This window comes from Papio anubis, chromosome 2 (genome assembly GCF_008728515.1).
Source record: "Papio anubis isolate 15944 chromosome 2, Panubis1.0, whole genome shotgun sequence".
Classification (NCBI taxonomy): Eukaryota; Metazoa; Chordata; class Mammalia; order Primates; family Cercopithecidae; genus Papio; species Papio anubis.
The window spans coordinates 78173166-78191820 of NC_044977.1; the positions used below are offsets into that span (position 1 = coordinate 78173166).

At 39.6% G+C, this 18655-nt stretch overlaps 1 protein-coding gene across 1 annotated transcript in view; it reads right to left on the reverse strand.

Annotated features, from left to right (window-relative positions):
* PTPRG (protein tyrosine phosphatase receptor type G) overlaps positions 1 to 18655 on the reverse strand; it is a 729284-nt gene that overhangs the window by 184213 nt on the left and 526416 nt on the right. Inside the window, exon 5 of the mRNA XM_031662790.1 lies at positions 15990 to 16085. Within this exon, the coding sequence (XP_031518650.1) occupies positions 15990 to 16085 (96 nt within the window). The remainder of the gene's footprint in view (positions 1 to 15989; positions 16086 to 18655) is intronic.

Sequence of the window (18655 nt, forward strand, 5' to 3'; positions counted from 1 at the left end):
TGGCAATAACCGTCAAAAACCAATTTGTATGAGCTTGAAGTGAGATTCCATAGGTACTCACTGGAATGTCTGGAGGCAGACTAGTGGAGAACGCGAAGCTCTCAAACCATAGCACCATCCAAATTTCAGGAGAGAGCAACCTGCAGAAGAAGTGGTTCCAAAAGACAAGATCTCTGCTGAAAAAAAGACTTTTCCTCAAAGTCCTAATTTGGTCCTAAGTATTGTCACAAGGGCACCCGCACCAAGGGATGATCAGACACATTCTAGAGTGGCTGACCCTACCCTAGATCTACACTCCTTGGAAGGAAAAGGTGGGTAGGGAGTTTCCAGGAGGGTAGGAGGCAGCCTAATGTTGAGGTTGAGAAGAGGGAAAGAGCCTCCAGAGTAAGAAAGACATGGCTTCAAATCCTACCATTTTCTAGTTGAGTGGCCTTGGGCAAATCATTGAATATCTCTGTTGCTTGGTTTCATTTGTCAATTGGGGATAGAAGTTCCTACTTTAAAGGTCTGAGGTGTCAAAGCAGATAATGGATATGAACTGGCACACAGAAACAAAGTTTTCTTCCTGAATATTATTGGTAATAGGAGAAGCAGGAGGAAAAGGAAGAGAGAAGGTAAGAACTTGCCCTTCCACTCTCACCAGAAGTGGGAATTTGTAGCAAAACTGATTTATTCCAAAGTGCTTGGAAAAAAGCTGTCTCTCTTCCCTCCAACTCTCTACCCCCAGCTACCTCTCCCCAAGGTAAGGATAGGTCCATCTTAATGCAGGGCCACTCAAAGGAAAAGCAAGCTCAGCCCTTTCCTGTGGACCTGTCTTCCCAGGCACCAGCCAGAGAGGATGATCTTACTTCCAGTCACCAATATATGCAGGTCCATGGGCCAACCATGCCCCTGCTCCTAATCCCTTATACCTGAGTCGATAGGCCAGGCAGGCCTTGTTCCACACGCTCATCTCCAAGGGAGGAAGCATGAAGATGTATACCATCCTCTGGTGCATCATATCCTCCAATCCACCTTATCATGAGCAAATCTCATACCTGGGTTTCTTTTGGCTCCAATGAGGTGGGACAAATGACCATGCTTCCCTCCACCTGTTCTCACAGGTTCACTCCTACTTTTTATAATAAACCAAGGGGGGAAACCAACAGACAATGGCATGTCTGATCACTTGGCTTCCGCCGTTCACTATGAAATGAGAAGAGAATTCAAGTCGGACTGGTGCGACTCTGGGAAGTGGAGGGCGGGAGGATCATGAATTCAGGAGTTGAGAACATGCTCTTTAAGAAGACTAGAGTCCCAGAGTATGGCCTAGATGAATCATCAACTGCCTAAGCGGCAAGCTGGCATGACAGGAGCCGGGGTGGAGGGCAATTAAGGGAACCCAAGGGATCTCTGATGAGCTCTGCTAGTTCTCAACCTGTGCGCACTATTTAGAATTACACAAGCAGCTATTAAAAATCCTGATGTTCAGGCCATCTCCTGGACTAATTACATCTAAATCCCAGGGGTGGAACCCGAGTATTGGCATTATTTAAAGCTTGCTCAGTAATTCCAGTGTGCAGCCACGATTGAGGAAAGCTGTTTTACACTTTCTTGGCCCACTGAGTTTGGAGAGGAAGAAACAGAAAATAGTTAACACATCACAAATCTGTTAGGTGAGAATGCCTTTCCTCTCTCACACATGCAGGTTAACGACCCTTCCCACTGCACAACTGTTGTACATGGTAACTCGTGTTTATCACTACACATATGACAGGCACATGCCACTGTTTAAATTATGATGAGAGCTAGTATTTACTGAGGACTTACTATGTACCAGTCACACATCGATTTCACCTGTATTAACTAATACAAACCTCACAATGACCCTCCCAGGTAGGTCTCTTATTACTGGTCCTATTTTCCAAATGAGGAAACTGAGACACAGAAAGGTTAAGTGGACTTGACTGAATTTTACTCCTACTAATGGGCAGAACTGAGATTTAATTGAGTAATGTGGATTTAGAGTTCATTTTCTTCATCAAGCTAACTCTCAAATAATGTCTTATTTTCATTCATTATCTCTCTGTGATAGGCATTGAGGATATTAACCCCAAACAAGCGAAAGTCCCTGTCTTTTTCTTTTTTTTTCAGATGGAATCTTGCTCTGTTGCCCAGGCTGGAGTGCAGTGGCACAATCTTGGCTCACTGAAACCTCTGCCTCCTGGGTTCAAGCGATTCTGCTGCCTCAGCCTCCCGAGTAGTGGGGATTACAGGTGCCCACCACCACGCCCGGCTAAATTTTGTATTTTTAGTAGAGATGGGGTTTCACCATATTGGCCGGGCTGGTCACGAACTCATGACCTCAGGTGATCCACCTGCCTTGGCCTCCCAAAGTGCTGGGATTACAGGCATGAGCCGCTGTGCCCGGCCGGTCCTTGTCTTAAGGAATTTACAGATTTTGTGTGTGTGTGTGTGTGTGTATGTGTGTGTGCGTGTGTGTTACCCCATGTATAAGGGGTAACCTCCCTAATGATAGGGACCACATTTTATTCAGTTCTCTGAACAGCAGCTGAACCATCATATATGGGACACCATAGTGAGTCCACAACATTGCAAAGGAAATGAACAAAGAAGGCAAGAGAAGGTACACAAGAGAGAAGGTAGGTGGGATGCTGTATGGTGGTGATCTCGTCCCTTTAGACCATGGGGAACTCAAGAGTCAAAACTGCCCCATAAAGAAGAGCATGGCATCTCCCACTCAACTCCCACCTCCCCTCCAGGGCAAACACTGGGACTAATGAAATAAATTGCCAGAACAGGTAATAATTCACATGCCCTAGTATTCTAAAATCTCCAACGATCACATCCTTATTGCTGGCATTGTCTCTAACCAAATAGACACGAATAAGGAAGCTCACAGGAAAGGATACATTTCCAGCACAGATAGGGCCACATAAAGGATCCCCGTTTTATGACTTTGACCCTGAAGCGGAAATCACTGCTGGGAATTAAGCAGTTCCTTGGGGTCCAGGGGAAAATCTTATGGGGCCCTTTCACCTTCTAATGGCCTCATCACCATCTGGAGGCATCTGGGTCCATATCAATGTATGACTTGTCTCTCTCTCAGCCAACGTGGCTGCTCCAATTAAATATCTATTTCTTTTACCATCCAAGGTGTTAAGACTAATGACTTTAGCTCCTCTTTAAAGTAGTAAGAGAGACATGCAGATGCTCCTTGAGGAAATTTGAATTTGGTTACCTCCTCCTGAATTACTGAGTTATAGCACCAATAACAACTACTTAAGACTTTGTCTCACAGCCAACTGCAATCAGATCTGAAGCACCCTCCACGAACATGCAAGTAGGCTAGGAGGATGTGTATATCTGACATACTGAAGTAATATATGTCCTGGGACAGACTACAGGGTATGGGGAAGTAATGGTTCAAAGTATTTCCTTCTATTTTGGCATTTTTAACCTAATCATTGCTAATTATCATCATCAACATTGTTATTTTAACTATTCTTATCATCAAAATTTTTTTGGGTCAAAGACCTCTCCACAAGAGTTTCATAGACATTATCTCATTTGAAGTTCATAGCAAATCAATCAGATACTGGTTATTTTCATTTTATGGACAAAGGGATTGAAGTAGCAAGGGATTAAATAGATTTGTCCAAAGGAACAAGCCAGTAAGTGGCAAGTTGGAATTTATACATAGATGCCTCACTCCAAAACCTTAGACATGGATTTCAGAATCAAAGGGACTCTTAGCATCTGGGGAAGGTTCTAGAATCAGAATCTCCTTCTCAGAGGGCTGTTATGAGCATGAAATGGGATAATGCACGTAGAATGCTTGGTAGAAATATAAGAAGAGCTGACACATGAGCAGAGTCCATAAATATCACCTACTGTTATTTTTACTATTGTTAATATTTGAAGAGAATCAGACACTGTAAGTCTCTTTTCAGAAGACTTGGGATTTTACCTGTCTGACCTGTTTTAGTGGGATGAGGACATTTTTCACTTATAAAATTCAAAATAGAGAGAAACCACAAAACTTTGGTCTGACAGCTATTAAAAAGGGCAGCGGGGGAGTAGCTGAGCTACTAAGTTCAGATATGACCCTAAACATTCATCTCTTTTCCTAAAAGATTTAGGAATTGGCTTTGTGTTAGTTAGCTGCTTGCATTTCTGAAGCATCTGGCACTAAACCCTATAATCGGTTCAGTTTAAAAAAAAAAACAACTAGAACTAGTGTCTGGCAGCCACCTTTGAAGAGTGCCTAAAAATAGAAATAATTCACTGAAACCTCATTAGAATGGTGTTCAGGGATGCCAAGCTACCAGGGAATATGCTGTACAGTGTTGAGTAAGACCTCAGTAATATGGATGGAGAAGTCCCTGGAAGTGAATTATCAGAGTCAGAATTGAGTATTGTTTCATATACAGAACATTTTATTATATGTGGTGCAAACAAATTACCGATACCGTAATTTTAGAAGTATTTCTCACCAAATCCATTTGTGTGAACATGTAAGAGTCCTCTGTTATAACCAAAGGGCTATATTAAATGAATATACCCACATAAAATGGGTTGACAATGGCCAGTTGATATATGGAGTAAGCAACTCCTCCCATTGCAATTTTATTTACAGTCCTGATGTCTCTAATAAAATGCCTTCTTAAAAATGTGTAAGTAATTCTTGGCTTATTTGGACAAATCCAAATTCTAAATAAGCAACACCTAAATTAGCTCTCTTCTATCATTTTTATACAGCTACCTAGGAATTTGCACAGACACAAAAAAATCATATAACTTAATACATACTCAGAGAACACAATGAGCTAAGAAAAATAGAATTTGCTGTACCAGTGTGTCGAGGTGAGTCAATCCACAGGTATGCTCATAGCTCCTAACAGACCCCAAACGGGGATTTGATGCTAAAAATTTTCTCAAAAGACACCTGTGCAATCATAATAAAGAGATGATATGAGCACCAACTACTGTGTCTTTTACTATATCACATTGAGATTGTGACCTATGGCAAGTTAAAAGGCAGGAAGGATAAAATATTTCTATAATGGACGTTCTTGCAATAGACCGTCGCCTAATCCTTTACAAACCACTGGAATTGCGTTCTTGAAAAATATCACAATCAGCAAAACAGTGTTACCAAGATCAAGATATTAACAGAAAAAGAGGAACATGGGGAAAATCATAAAAAGTCTCACATGGATAAATAAAATTAAGTTTCTTCCAAGTTTGCCATCACATCATGTAAAAATGGTTGAATGTATTTCCATAAAATCAGAAAGATCTGTGCAGACTGGTCTGTCTTAAAATATAATCTATGTGATGTACATGACATCTGCTTTGGGAATGTGGGTCACAGGGACACTCAAGAGACAGGCAGGCATTATCCAGAAAAGACAAAGAACAAAAGTTCTGGGCTTCGGATGGGTTCAGACATATCATAAATGTTAAGATGCTGTAGATAGAGAAAAGAGTAGCTTCAGTGTAAACCCTGAACAACAAAATCAAAAGAGAAATGCAAGGTTCTTCTCAAATGGGCACAGGTGAGTAGCATCTGGATACATACAGTTCAAGATAGTTAATAATCCTAGCCCTCAATGCCTAGATGGCCATATAGTAAAAAGATTTCACAAGAGACAATAGTAACCCTCTAAAATAAGCCAGCACTAATCATTTTAAAACCCTGTCCTGGGAAAATCCTTCTATAATGCTAAGGAAACTGTGTAGTGCTGTAATTTACAGAAGCAGGTTCTCCTACAACCTCCGCAAGCGAGTTTCATTGATCTTCCTATGAGTTTTTTAAACTAGCTCTCACTGATTTCAAGTTCAAAAGCATTTGTACATGCTCTTACCTTCTTACCTCTGTTTACTTTTCTATATCTAAGTCAATGTTCTATTAAATTGGTGCTTGTTTTGAAAATCACTGCAGTGTCTGGATATAAATATACCCCTGTGGGTGCTTTAATTTAACAAGGCAGAGGTAAACCTAGGATATGTAGGAATAGGGCAGATTCAAATATTTTTGCATGCAAGTTTTGCACCTTATGTTGGAATCCCAGTTGTCCAAGTCTCGGGTAGCCAGGGACTGTTGGAGTTCTTGGGACTGGGATTATTAGTTATTCGTATGGACTTTGGCCTGCAGAAAATAACCTAAACAGCCCTAACTGACCCCCTCTACCAAAATGAAGACATTCTGGTATCTTCGGTCACTTAGTTAATTGATGACCATAAAGCTGAGTTTCTTGACCTCAGCTAGCACAGACATTTTGGGCTGCTAACTGTTGGTTGTGGAGGACTCTCCTGTGCATTGCAGGATACTCAGCAGCATCCCCGGGCACTATCCGTGAGATGCCAGTAGTGCCTCTGCCCTGACACACCTAAAGCGTTTCCAGACATGGCTACATAGCCCGTGGGACAAAATCCCCATTCCTTCCCTCCCCACTTCAGAACTGCTGCCATTAAAAAATTAATACATTCAATTCAAAGTTCAAATCTTTACCCCATTCACTCACGCTATGCTTACACATAACCACAGCATTTATTCTATACTCTTTGTAGCCTTTTTATAAAAGGGAGGAAACTAAAGAAAAAAGTTGGCATCAAATCTATAAAATAATTATAGACACAGAGCCTAAGATAATTTAGGATCAAAGGTTTTAACCATGGACAAAAAGAAGAACATAATTTTAAGTTACAAGAAAATACCTCTTCAGCTATCAGCAAAACTGAGAGGCCTGAAAGCAATTATATGCACATGACAATAACTGGGACAAATAGTATATACTTCTCCCTCTACCACCCTCTTCAACAGAAAGCCCAACTTTTCCCATTCAGTTCTTTACTGAGAGCATAGACCCTGGAGATACACGGTTGCTGTTGAAATGCTGGCTCCAACACTTATTGGCCTGTGTAATTTTGAATAACTTATACCGAAAAAAGCTCCTTGTCTCAGCTTCCCCATCTATAAAATGGAGGTAATAATACCTTGAGGGGCCCCAGTGAAGATTACGTGAGATATTGTACAGTAGTTGTCATTAGCATTTTACATGAGTGAAGTCCTCGGCAAATGTTAACTTTTATTAGTGGTGTTTGTATTCTATTTAGAAACATCTTGCAACTAATTTATCTGGGGGAGAAGAGAGAGGTAAGAACGGTTGTGAATATAATGTGCTTTATGTCAGGAGTTCTCCCGATAAATCTAATCAGCTAAAGCCTCCTACTAGGTCATATTCCAGGAAGACCAAATCTAGGAAAAAACAAAGTGGCTGGATTGGGAGTCACACAACTCAAATTCTCGGCTTGGCAGACTGCATAGAGCTAGGGGACCATGGTCAATCACTTAACCTTTCAAAGGGCCAGGCCTGTCATCCGTCATAGGAAGGTTACTACAGAGTGCCTAAGATCTTCTCTGAGTTTATGAAAATCAGATTCTGTGACTTATATTACAACTAATGGCCAAAACAATTTTAAACTATCATTCAATGATGTACAAAAGCAAAGTACTTGGTAACGTCCTTGAAGTGCAATGATTTAATTAAAATAGATTTTCACATGGTCACATTCAAAGGATTCGAAGTCTCTTAATTATGTAATGCTTCGCCAATAATTAAATAGTCCTCTGTAATGTCCACTAAGAGGAAATTTGAATTACAGGCCATTTGCAGACAAGAGATGTGCTGAAAACACCTGATAGGCTATAAATTCAATGTTGTACATCCACAAATCTATTCCAAAATTGCAATTGAACATTAAGAATGACTCTGGCCTTCACTTAATGGTAAGTCCTATGAAATCAATTAGCTGTTAAAATAGTTTAATTGGAACATATGTATTTTAATTTTTGTGTGTGTATTCAAAAAAGTCTTCTTAATCAACCCAAAACATTCTGAAATTGCACTTCTAGGTAATGTAGTGAAAGAATTGAACTTCTATCTGGATAAAACCAAGGATGTGGAAAATGTCAGAAGGACAATATTCAAACAGCAGCAACTGGAAAGGAATAAATTAGGAATCATATTAGTTTACTGCCATTATCCTGTAAAGCAGTGTAAGAAGGAAGTTCTAAATAATCTACCACCATTCTCCAACACAAACTCAATTTTGTCAGACTCAAAAATAGTTATTGTATTTTTTTTGGGAGGGGTCGGGAGTGAGGGCAGGAATTTGGCAGATGGGTAAAATTACTAATTTATCCCTCTTCTCTCTCTCTCTCTCTCTGTCCAGAGTTAAAGGCCCTTGTTTCACACTGCCATCAGAACCATGAAAAGAAAAAAAAAAATTAAAACTAAAACACGATAGAAAATTTATTCTTCGTCAAAAAAAGAAAAAGACTCTTTGCGGATAGTTAAAAAGAATAAAAAGATCAATTTAGGTCACCATAAATAAAAGGAATGAATTATACTTTAACAGTGTTCTGCTTTATACCAGAATAGAAGAAAAATGGAGAAAAAAGAGTCCAATTCTAAAATTTACTACTAGAAACTTCATACTCTCAAAATGAAATATTTATCATTTTAAAAATATACACAAGATATAATTCTTGTATTATCCTCTTGAGATTTTATCTGCCTGACTTGATCTGTCCTCTCCTAGCTCCCAATGATAAAATGAGGCTACTTGTGAGGAAAGAATTCTAAGGCCCTTCTGAAAACTTATTGTCCATCCCTCAATTACTTTGAGGGCAGGCCACAATTCTAAGGATACCTCATGATTTCCATGGAGCATGGCACAGAGAAGGTGCTTAACAAATATTGCAGAGTGAACAAATGAGTTAGCAAATGAATGCAAGAATGAATACATAAGCAAGAAAATCTTACATTCTGTTTGCTTAGAAAATCTGAAGGAGAAGGGGGGAAAGAGGCAGAAAAACACAGACGTGTAAAGAATAGCAAGAGCAAGAAAAAGTAAACAGATGTACTGAAACACACAGAAGCTAACTCATCAACTATCACAGACGAACCCTAGTAAAGAAAAACGCAAGAAAGAAGCAGAGACAACGGGAAAGAAAATTAGCTAAATAATCCAAAAAACCTTCTTCACTCATCACCTACTGAGATAAATGCATTTTGGTGGGAAACCTTATAAAAGATACATCCAGAAACTCTTTACAGTAAAACACTCCTTTAAGGTCTCTGAACGCACTATGGAATGGAGATGCATCCCTTTAACATGTTTGACCCAGTGGAGCCCAGATAAGACAATTACCATCCTCAATGAATCGTCACACAGTCTTCATGTTCAATGTCCTTGACCAGCTCAAGAATCTTACACTTCTGACATAAACAACATCCTTTTTGGGTGAAGCTTACACAGCCATCTAGATATATGCTTTTCAAAAACCCAAATAATTAATAATGTGATAAAACACAAAGGTTTCCTTTAACTTAGTTTTACTTAGTATATATTTCCTGAGCAATAATTGAGGTCAAGGCACTGCTGTGAGGGCTAGGGAAAGGTGGGTGGGTGGTATACAAAAAAAAGAGGAACAAGACACAGACTTCAACTTCAAAGAGTTTATACTCTAGTAGTCTCAGGTTCTACACCCCCTAACACCTATTTTTTATAATTGGTAGCTAATAAGCTATTAGGCTTTCCCTTTCCAATCTAGACAATGGAGCCTAAATGTGTTTCCATGAAATTCAGCTAAGTATTTACACAATCAAGCCACAGTATTAGCCTTGTGCAAGAGACATAATGATGAATAAAGACTCTCAGGCCTCAATGATCTCACAGTATTAAGGCAGAAGAAAGCAAGTAAAATAACAGCTTTAATACAAGATGGAATGCTACGAGCCACAGCGGGTCAAACGAAGGACAGATCATATCTACCCGTGGCGGGGAAGGAGGGGGAAGGTGAAACGCAGGGAAGTGGAGAGAAAGGCTTCCTCGCCAGCCCTGGATGGATGAGTCATCAAGAACTCCTCCTGCCTTCTCAACGTCTATAAATAATCCCAGGTGCTGCATTTCATTTAATTACTAAGCCTCTCCAGATGGAGAAAAATAATTAAGCAGTCTGTAACACCGACATGATATAAAGAATGGGTTAGCAACTTGCAAAGTATTTGAGTTCTGAAGTTTCCTTTCAACTATGAAAGAAGGGCAGAAATGAAAAGGGGGCAAATGACTCTACAGAGCTTAGGGAAAAACCAAAAGACTACAGTCATATTCTGGGTAGAATTTAAATAAAAATGAAAAAATACCGGTACAAAGGAAGGCAACGCAACTCTCCCAGTAGAAGCAGAACATTAAATGAGGAAACTGCAGTAGAGTTGGTGACAATAGTTTGTCAAAAAGAAATACTTTAAGAATGATGAATAAATCAGATGCAATTCACTTATTTCTTAAATGTATACCTATTGACTAGATCTCTGGATACAGACAAGACAATAATTTTATATCTTTGTTTCTGATGCAAAGTTTCAGAACTGACCACAGCCATAAAGGAGGCTGGAAACAGTGTCACATAAGAAACGTTTCTAAATGCCGACACTCTTGAAGAATCATGTGTTTATGATTCCAAAGTTCAATGGAATTAATGAAATATAAATGAAATTTCAAGCATTCATATGACAATGGCAACTGGGTAATGAATGATACGTTCCCCTCAAGATAATAAATTCAGTAACAATATATTTCATGAAAAAACACAATTAATCAAAGCTAAAGAACAGGAATACCAAACTTCTATGGGCATCTGACTGAAATCTATTAATAAGGTTACATGGTTAAAAGACAAGTCGGTCCTAGTGAGAAAGTAGATGAAAGCATTTAATGGTGAAGAAACAGATGGAAGCCAAGGGAAAAACACCAGAACCCAATTCTGAGGGTGACGATAAAAGATTCTTGGCCTCAAAAAAATAGGACTACTTAAAGATAAGGTCATTCTGAGTATTAGGTACTCTCTCTTCTATCAACTTAAAAAGAAACCAATGAAATCGTTCTGTGAATTACAGTTTTTTAAAAGCAAAGTATCCTTCCACAAATTGCCTAATCATTCCACTGATTCTATTTCATGTAAACCTGAGTTCTTATATTTATTTGTTTCACCAGATAAACCATGTAGGGTGTTATCAGAATAATACAATATTTTGAAAGAGTATTTTAGGTTGTTGCAAAAGTAATTGTGGTTTTTGCCTTTAAAAGTAATGGCAAAGCCGGGCATGGTGGCTCATGCCTATAATCCCAGCTCTTAGGGAGGCAGAGGCAGGAGGATAGCTTGAGCCCAGGAGTTCAAGACCTGCCTGGGCAATATAGTGAGACCCCATTCTCCACAAAAAGGAAAAAAAAAAAACAAAAAAGTAATGGCAAAAACCACGATTACTATTGCACCAATGAAATAATAACTTCTGATATTTTATATTTTCACAGGCATTAATATTAGGTTAACAGTAGAGAAGTTTTACTTTAACAAATAAAAAATAATTATTTTAGTTTTTGTACTTATATAAATTAACTAAACAAGTATTTATTCTCGAGTGTTTTAACAACAAATACCTCTACCCCTTGACAATTTTTTAAATTTTAAATTTATGTTTTAAATCCTTTAAAAGTGAATTTCACTCTTGCCTGTTCCCCTGTGCTTTCGATAGGGAACAAGCCCAAAGGTTATCCGCGTGATCTAGAAAAAGGTGATCCTTCCTCCAGACACATTACTACCACGTGTTGGAAAGTTACAATATTCCACATACCAGTGGCTACAAAGGGAGCACACCTTCTAGAGCCGTCTGGGCCAAGATGCGGCTGCCCTGATTCACCGTCTTCCACACATGGAGGTGGTTCTTCCTTCCTTCACCCGTGCTCAAGGGCAGACCTAGCTCACCATCTTTCAGTACTGAGACTGACGTTCAACTCTTATCTGTTACCAAAACATATTAGCTGCCATTCAGAGTTACTGGGATCCAGGCCAGGCATCATGATCTTAAGATCATGTTGATGTGAACATGTGAATAAGACTGCTTGATGACTTTGTTGCAATGGGAATGCGCACTCCCTCCAAAGTAGCCACTACACAGATCTCGATTACTGCGACATCATCAAGACATTTTGTGTAAAACCTTCCATACTTAACTGAATAAAAGAATCATAAACACTGTGTAGATTCAACAAATCATGCCTGTAAGCCACAATAGGGCAAAGTGCAATTAACCCCCAGTCTAGGCCAATGTAAGGGTTCATTGGACAACCATATGTCTGCTAGGTTTGTGCCTATTTGGGTGCTTTTTAGAGGGCAACATTATGAACTTCATCATATCTAAGCACAGCAAAGGCAGAGAGAAAGCCAAAATTACCAGGAATAATGGGCACATGTTGAGAACAAAAAAAGAAGCACAGATAGTGAAAAATTGAAATGGTAAAAAAAAAAAATTATTCTAGTATATGAAGTAAATCAGCATCCGGACTACTGGTATTTCTGCAGAACTTGGCCTTGCCTAGGCCTGGGCTTTTGGGTCATTCTCTTTGTGTCACTCTGAATAATGAATATGTGGGTTCATAAGCACCAAGTCAGAGTATAGCTTTTTTACAAGTAGAGGAGTTCAACTCTTTTTGGCTGTTACTTGTGGGACCACGACACTGAGGTTCTAGCGCACAGGAGAAGACTTTGTTTATTACGTTTAACATAGCAACTAGTACCATTCCTGGCATCAAATAGATGTTGAATAGATAGATGACAAACCCTTCTTCAATACCAAAATGTAAGATGCCAGGTTTGAATTTGGAAATATATACCAAGATTTCTCTATTTTGGGAAGAAATATCAAATTCTCAAATTTATCATTCTTATAGAAAGCAAAAAAATCAAAAAATGAAATCTAACTAGAATGCCAAATTCAAATAACAATTTTTTTTTTTTTTTTTGCATTGCATGACATAGTGAGAATTCAAGCATATAAAAGCACATGCATGCTTACAAGAAAGAAAAGGGGCCAGGCGCAGTGGCTGACGCCTATAATCCCAGCACTTTAGAAAGCTGAGGCAGGAGGATCACTTGAGCCCAGGAGTTCCAGACTAGGCTGGGCTACAAAGCAAGACCTCGTCTCCACAAAAAAATGAGAAAATTAGCCAGACGTGGTGGTCTGCACTTGTAATCCCAGCTACTCAAGAGGCTCTTGCAGGAGGATCCCCTTGAGCCCAGGAGTTGGAGGCTGTAGTGAGCCACAATTGTACCACTATACTTCTGCCTGGGCAACAGAGAGACTTGTCTCTAAATAAATAAGAAAGACAAAGGAAGCAGCTTAATACAGCTGCTATCTATGTAAAATTATGTTCTGTTTTTTATCATCTGACCTCCAATTTGTGTCTCTAGGATAGCAAGCCAAATGTAGAAAAGGACCTAAGAAATGAAGTGCACATTAAATATCTTTATATGCAAACTAGTAGTCGTGTCCTCGAAATACTTTAAAAATTCAAAACCTAGATTTCACAGTGAGGTATTTTGTTGATTTGCACACCAATGTGTCTTGCCTGCCTAAAATTCTAATTGGTCTTATATTTAACAAGAGTTTATAGAGCTGAAAAAAATAGAAAGTGTTTGGGTAGAGCATGCTGTAAACTGTCCATACAGTACTCATAAAAATGTTAAAAAGGTTTTTTTAAAATTTTCTTTTAAGAAAGGTTCCCGATGAAGTAGAATCTTGTCGGTCTGGGCATAGGTGGGCGCAACACAGAAGGAAGCGAGGGTGGATCTGATGGCAGGGCCACAGGAGCAGAGAGGTCCAGCTGCATGAAAAGCAGCATACCAAGGGAACAATGACAGAAAACCAGGTGTTGGCCAGGCAAGTGGGAATTGTTTAAGAGCAGTATGTGTGGTCCCAGTGCTACCAAATGCAAACCAATCACAGTTTAAGAACAGAAGCGGGTTGGGCACAGTGGCTCACACCTGTAATCCCAGCACTTTGGGAGGCCGAGGCAGGTGGATCACATGAGGTTGGGAGTATAAGATCAGCCTGACCAACATGGAGAAACCCTGCCTCTACTGAAAATACAAAAAAAAAAAAAAAGAAAAATTAGCTGGGCATGGTAGCACGTACCTGTAATCCCAGCTACTCGGGAGGCTGAGGCAGGAGAAATGCTTGAACCTGGGAGGCGGAGGTTGCGGTGAGCTGAGATCGCGCCATTGCACTTCAGCCTGGGCACAACAAGAGCAAAACTCTATCTCAAAAAAAAAAAAAAGGAACAGAAGAGGTCCAGACAGAACTCAAGTCATCTGCCAACAGGGCAGTGTCCAGAACATACGTCTGTTCATAAAAAGATAGTATGTATACCGGGGTCTCCATCCCACAGAAACATGGAGGGCTGTAGATGCATATTATTTGGCAATTTCCAAGTGTCCGCTACGTTCCAGGAGCATACTAGGAACTCCCCTAATTACCACTACAATCTGCATGATGTATTAGCTGTTTGCTCTACTTCACAGATAAGGATGCTGAGATTGAAAAGTTTAAATAACTACATCACCATTATGCAGTAGAAATGTGGAATTCAAAAGCAAGTATCTGGACTCTGAATAAGCGCTTAAAACACTATGCTCTATTGTGTTCATGAAAAGTAATCAGGAAAAAGGTATGTGCTGGAGAACAATGGTCAAATTAGGCCAATACATAGCACAAACAGACAACTTCCAAAATACTTGACCACGATGCACAGTAAGCAATACACATTATATCATGATCCAGCACACATCCAGTATGCTTACTGTGCATAAACAAATTCTATAAATATATTTACCTGTACTATATTTTACTGATATTTTCTGACTTATTTCCTATTCTATATTATTCTATGTCATTGTTTTTAAAATGCTGATCAGAACTTACTGAAATCATTTCATGGCTCAACAGTAAGATAGAACCCACTGTTTGAAAAGCAGTGCCATAATCAACAATGACAACCATTGTTCTTATTCTAGGTAGAATATCAAGCTTTTCAAATTTTCATATCTGATCTCTCACTTGAGCCTTTACCTCTCTTGAGAAAAGGGAGAAAGGTAGTTAAAAGGGAGAAAACTGTCACTCATGTGTCACCCATTGAAAAGGGTGGTGAAATTAACATACTCCAAACAAGAATGGCTCCACCTCAATGACAAACTTGCTCAAAAAGGCAGATGTTAAAGATGTGTTGGAGAAGGCTCTTATGTCTTTAACATTCCTTTAGTTGTCAAAAAGACATCCAACAACCAACAGAGACTCATTGATGAAATGAATACCTTTATGTAGTCGCTAGGTCAACTTTGAGATTGAAAGACAACTCAGATGCCTACTACTCAGACTACCTTCCACACTAAAAAGCACCAAGGTCTCCTACAGGCAAGTTGGTCAAGGCACTCACTGATCAACACTACTTTAATTTGACTTATTAAAAAGCCTGAACAGCATTATTTTATCGAAGGATGCAACGCTGGGATTCTAGGTGCAGAATCAACACTGAGTTATGAGCATTCATTAACACAGTCATATTAAAAGAGAGGATGGAAGGATAAGAGTTCATAAATGTACCAACACAGAGATAGTTGCAACAAACACTTTAGTTACTATGGGGATTTCTCAGAGGGAAAGAGAGAGGGTCTCTTTAGAAAAGTGACTGATGCTATTTATTAACCTACTTGCAAGTAATGTCAACTTTTAAAGTTGCTCAAAAAAACCACGTTTTTTTATATCAGTCTCTTAATATGCTGAAAGAACCTGTTCAAAATGCTTCAGCGGCAAAGTAACTTAGATGATAAATGTGTTCTTCAATCTGTGCACCAGTCAAGTAGCAATAAAATCAGAATAATTCATGCAAAAATTTTCATTATGTTTCTAAACATACTTATTTACATTTTAAATCACACATTAGACAATATGAAATATCTTTCATTTGGACAGGTGTGAACTAGAAAACAGATGCATTCATTAAACATGGTACAATTCGATGAATTAAAAAAAAAATACTCAAAGAATTCTTTGGTTGAAGTACTTCAGCCACTGTTAACTTACTTGAAAAAATATGGCCATGGCTCCGATTATTCTGTTCTCAGAAATTGCGGTTTGAAAGCTGTCAAAGTCATCTGGATTGTAAAAGAAAATCTGCATCTGTAAGAACAATTAAAAAATGTATTAGGAAAATTTTCAAACATAAAAAGTTGAGAGAATAGTACCATAAATGTATATTCCCCAGTTGCTAAGATTTTGCCAAATATATTCACCTATCCATATTTTTCCTTTGCTAACTTTTTTTTTTTTTTTTTAAGATAAAGTATCGCTCTGTTGCCCAGGCTGGACTGCAGTGATGCGATCTCAGCTCACAACAACCTCTGCCTCCCAGATTCAAGCAATTCTCCTGCCTCAGCTGAGTAGCTGGGATTACAGGCACCTGCCATCATGCTCAGCTAATTTTTGTATTTTTGTAGAGATAGGCTTTCACCATGTTGGCCAGGCTGGTCTTGAACTCTTAACCTAAAGTGATCTGCCCGCTTTGGCCTCCCAAAGTGTTGGGCTTACAGGCGTGAGCCACCACACCTGGCCCTTTGCTAAAATATTTTAGAATGAACCTAGACATCATGTCATTTTACCCCTAGATACTTCAGAATGTATCCCATCTTTTCACATAACTACAATGCATTCATGCCACCCAAAATAAGTAAAACCAATGCCTTCTAATTTTCTAATACCCAGGTCATGGTGTAATTTCCCAATTAAGAAGCAAAATTTTAATGGAGTTAACCACCTTTTTGTAAAAAGCTAACCCACACATTATTTTGCTTAATCCTCTTATCAAGCCCTGTAAAAAAATTAGGGCAGTGGCCAGGTGTGGTGGCTCACGCCTGTAATCCCAGCACTTTGGGAGGCCGAGGTGGGCGGATCACAAGGTCAGGAGATCGAAACCATCCCGGCTCACACAGTGAAACCCTGTCTCTACTAAAAATACAAAAAATTAGCCGGGCGTGGTGGGGGGCACCTGTAGTCCCAGCTACTTGGGAGGCTGAGGCAGGAAAATGGCGTGAACCCAGGAGGCCGAGCTTGCAGTGAGCTGAGATCGCGCCACTGCACTCCAGCCTGGGCAACAGAGCAAGACTCTGTCTCAAAAAAAAAAAAAAAAAAAAAAAAATTAGGGCAGAAATTACTATACTCAGCTATAGATGAGAAAATAGTGCTTCAGAAATTTGATGTTAATTTACCTAATATTATACATCAGAGAGAATCCAAAATCCATGTGCTTTCATCTCAACCTTAAATATCTTCTCTTACATTTGGCTAGCATTACTTTTTTTTTTTTTTTTTTTTGAGACAAACAAAAAAACTCACTCTCACTCTCACTCTGTGGCCGAGGCTGGAATGGAGTGGCCTCCATCTCCTAGGCTCAATAGATCCTCCCACCTCAGCCCCCTGAGTAGCTGGGACTACAGGTGCATGCAACAATACCCAGCTAATGTGTGTATTTGCTGTAAGGACACGGTTTTGCGTTGGTGTCCAGGCTGGTTTCAAACTCCTGGCCTCAAGCAGTCTGCATGCCTCAGCCTCCCAAAGCACTGGGATTACAAGTGTGAGCCACTGCGCCTGACTAGAATTTCTTATGTGAAAAGCAGAACACAGGTAAGTCAACTCAGGATCATTATACAACTTTAATGCTTGCACACACTTTGACATTTAACAAGATGCAGAGAACAGTTGGGTGCGGTGGCTCACACCTGTAATCCCAGCACTTTTGGGAGGCCGAGGCGGGCGGATCACCTGAGGTCGGGAGTTTGAGACCAGCCTGACCAACATGGAGAAACTCCGTCTCAACTAAAAATACAAAATTAGCCGGGCATGGTGGTGCATGCCTGTAATCCCAGCTACTCGGGAGGCTGAGGCAGGAGAATCACTTGAACCTGTGAGGCAGAGGTTGCGGTGAGATGAGGTTGCGCCATTGCACTCCAGCCTGAGCAACAAGAGTGAAACTCTGTCTCAAAAAAAAAAAAAAGATATAGACAACAAAAATGAACCATTGGGTATCCCCAAAAGCCTCCATACTGATAAGAAAAAAAAAAAAAAAAAAACGACCTGGGTTCCTATTCCAGCTTCCTCATTTACTTGCAAGTACCAGTTTTCTTTCTTGGGCATAAAGTCAAGTATTTTCACTTACTGGGGTAATTCTGAGGCTCAAATAAGTTAACGTGGTGTGTAACATGAAGCAGCATGGTTAGACCTTATTAATGCTCAACAAATCACCATCATCATCACCATATATATTTTTTTCTGAGATAGGGTCTCATTTTGTTACCCAGGCTGGAGTGCAGTGGCATGATCATGGCTCACTGCAGCCTTGACCTCAAGGGCTCAAACGATCCTCCCACCTCAGCCTCCTAAGAGGCTAAGACTACGGGTGTACACTACCATATCGGGCTAATTTTTATACATATTTTTAGAGGCGGGGTCTCACTATGCTGCCCAGGCTGGTCTAGAACAACTGAGCTCAAGCAATCCGCCCACCTTGGCCTCCCAAAGTGTTGAGATTACAGGCATGAACCACTGCGCCTGGTCGTCGTCGTCATCATCATCATCATCATATGTTAAGATTAACATTTGGCAAACATCTTAAAATTTCTAGTAAGAGTATGATTCCACTGAATCATCTAGAATGATGCTACTCCTTACAGAAAATTCTATCTTCTATATAATTA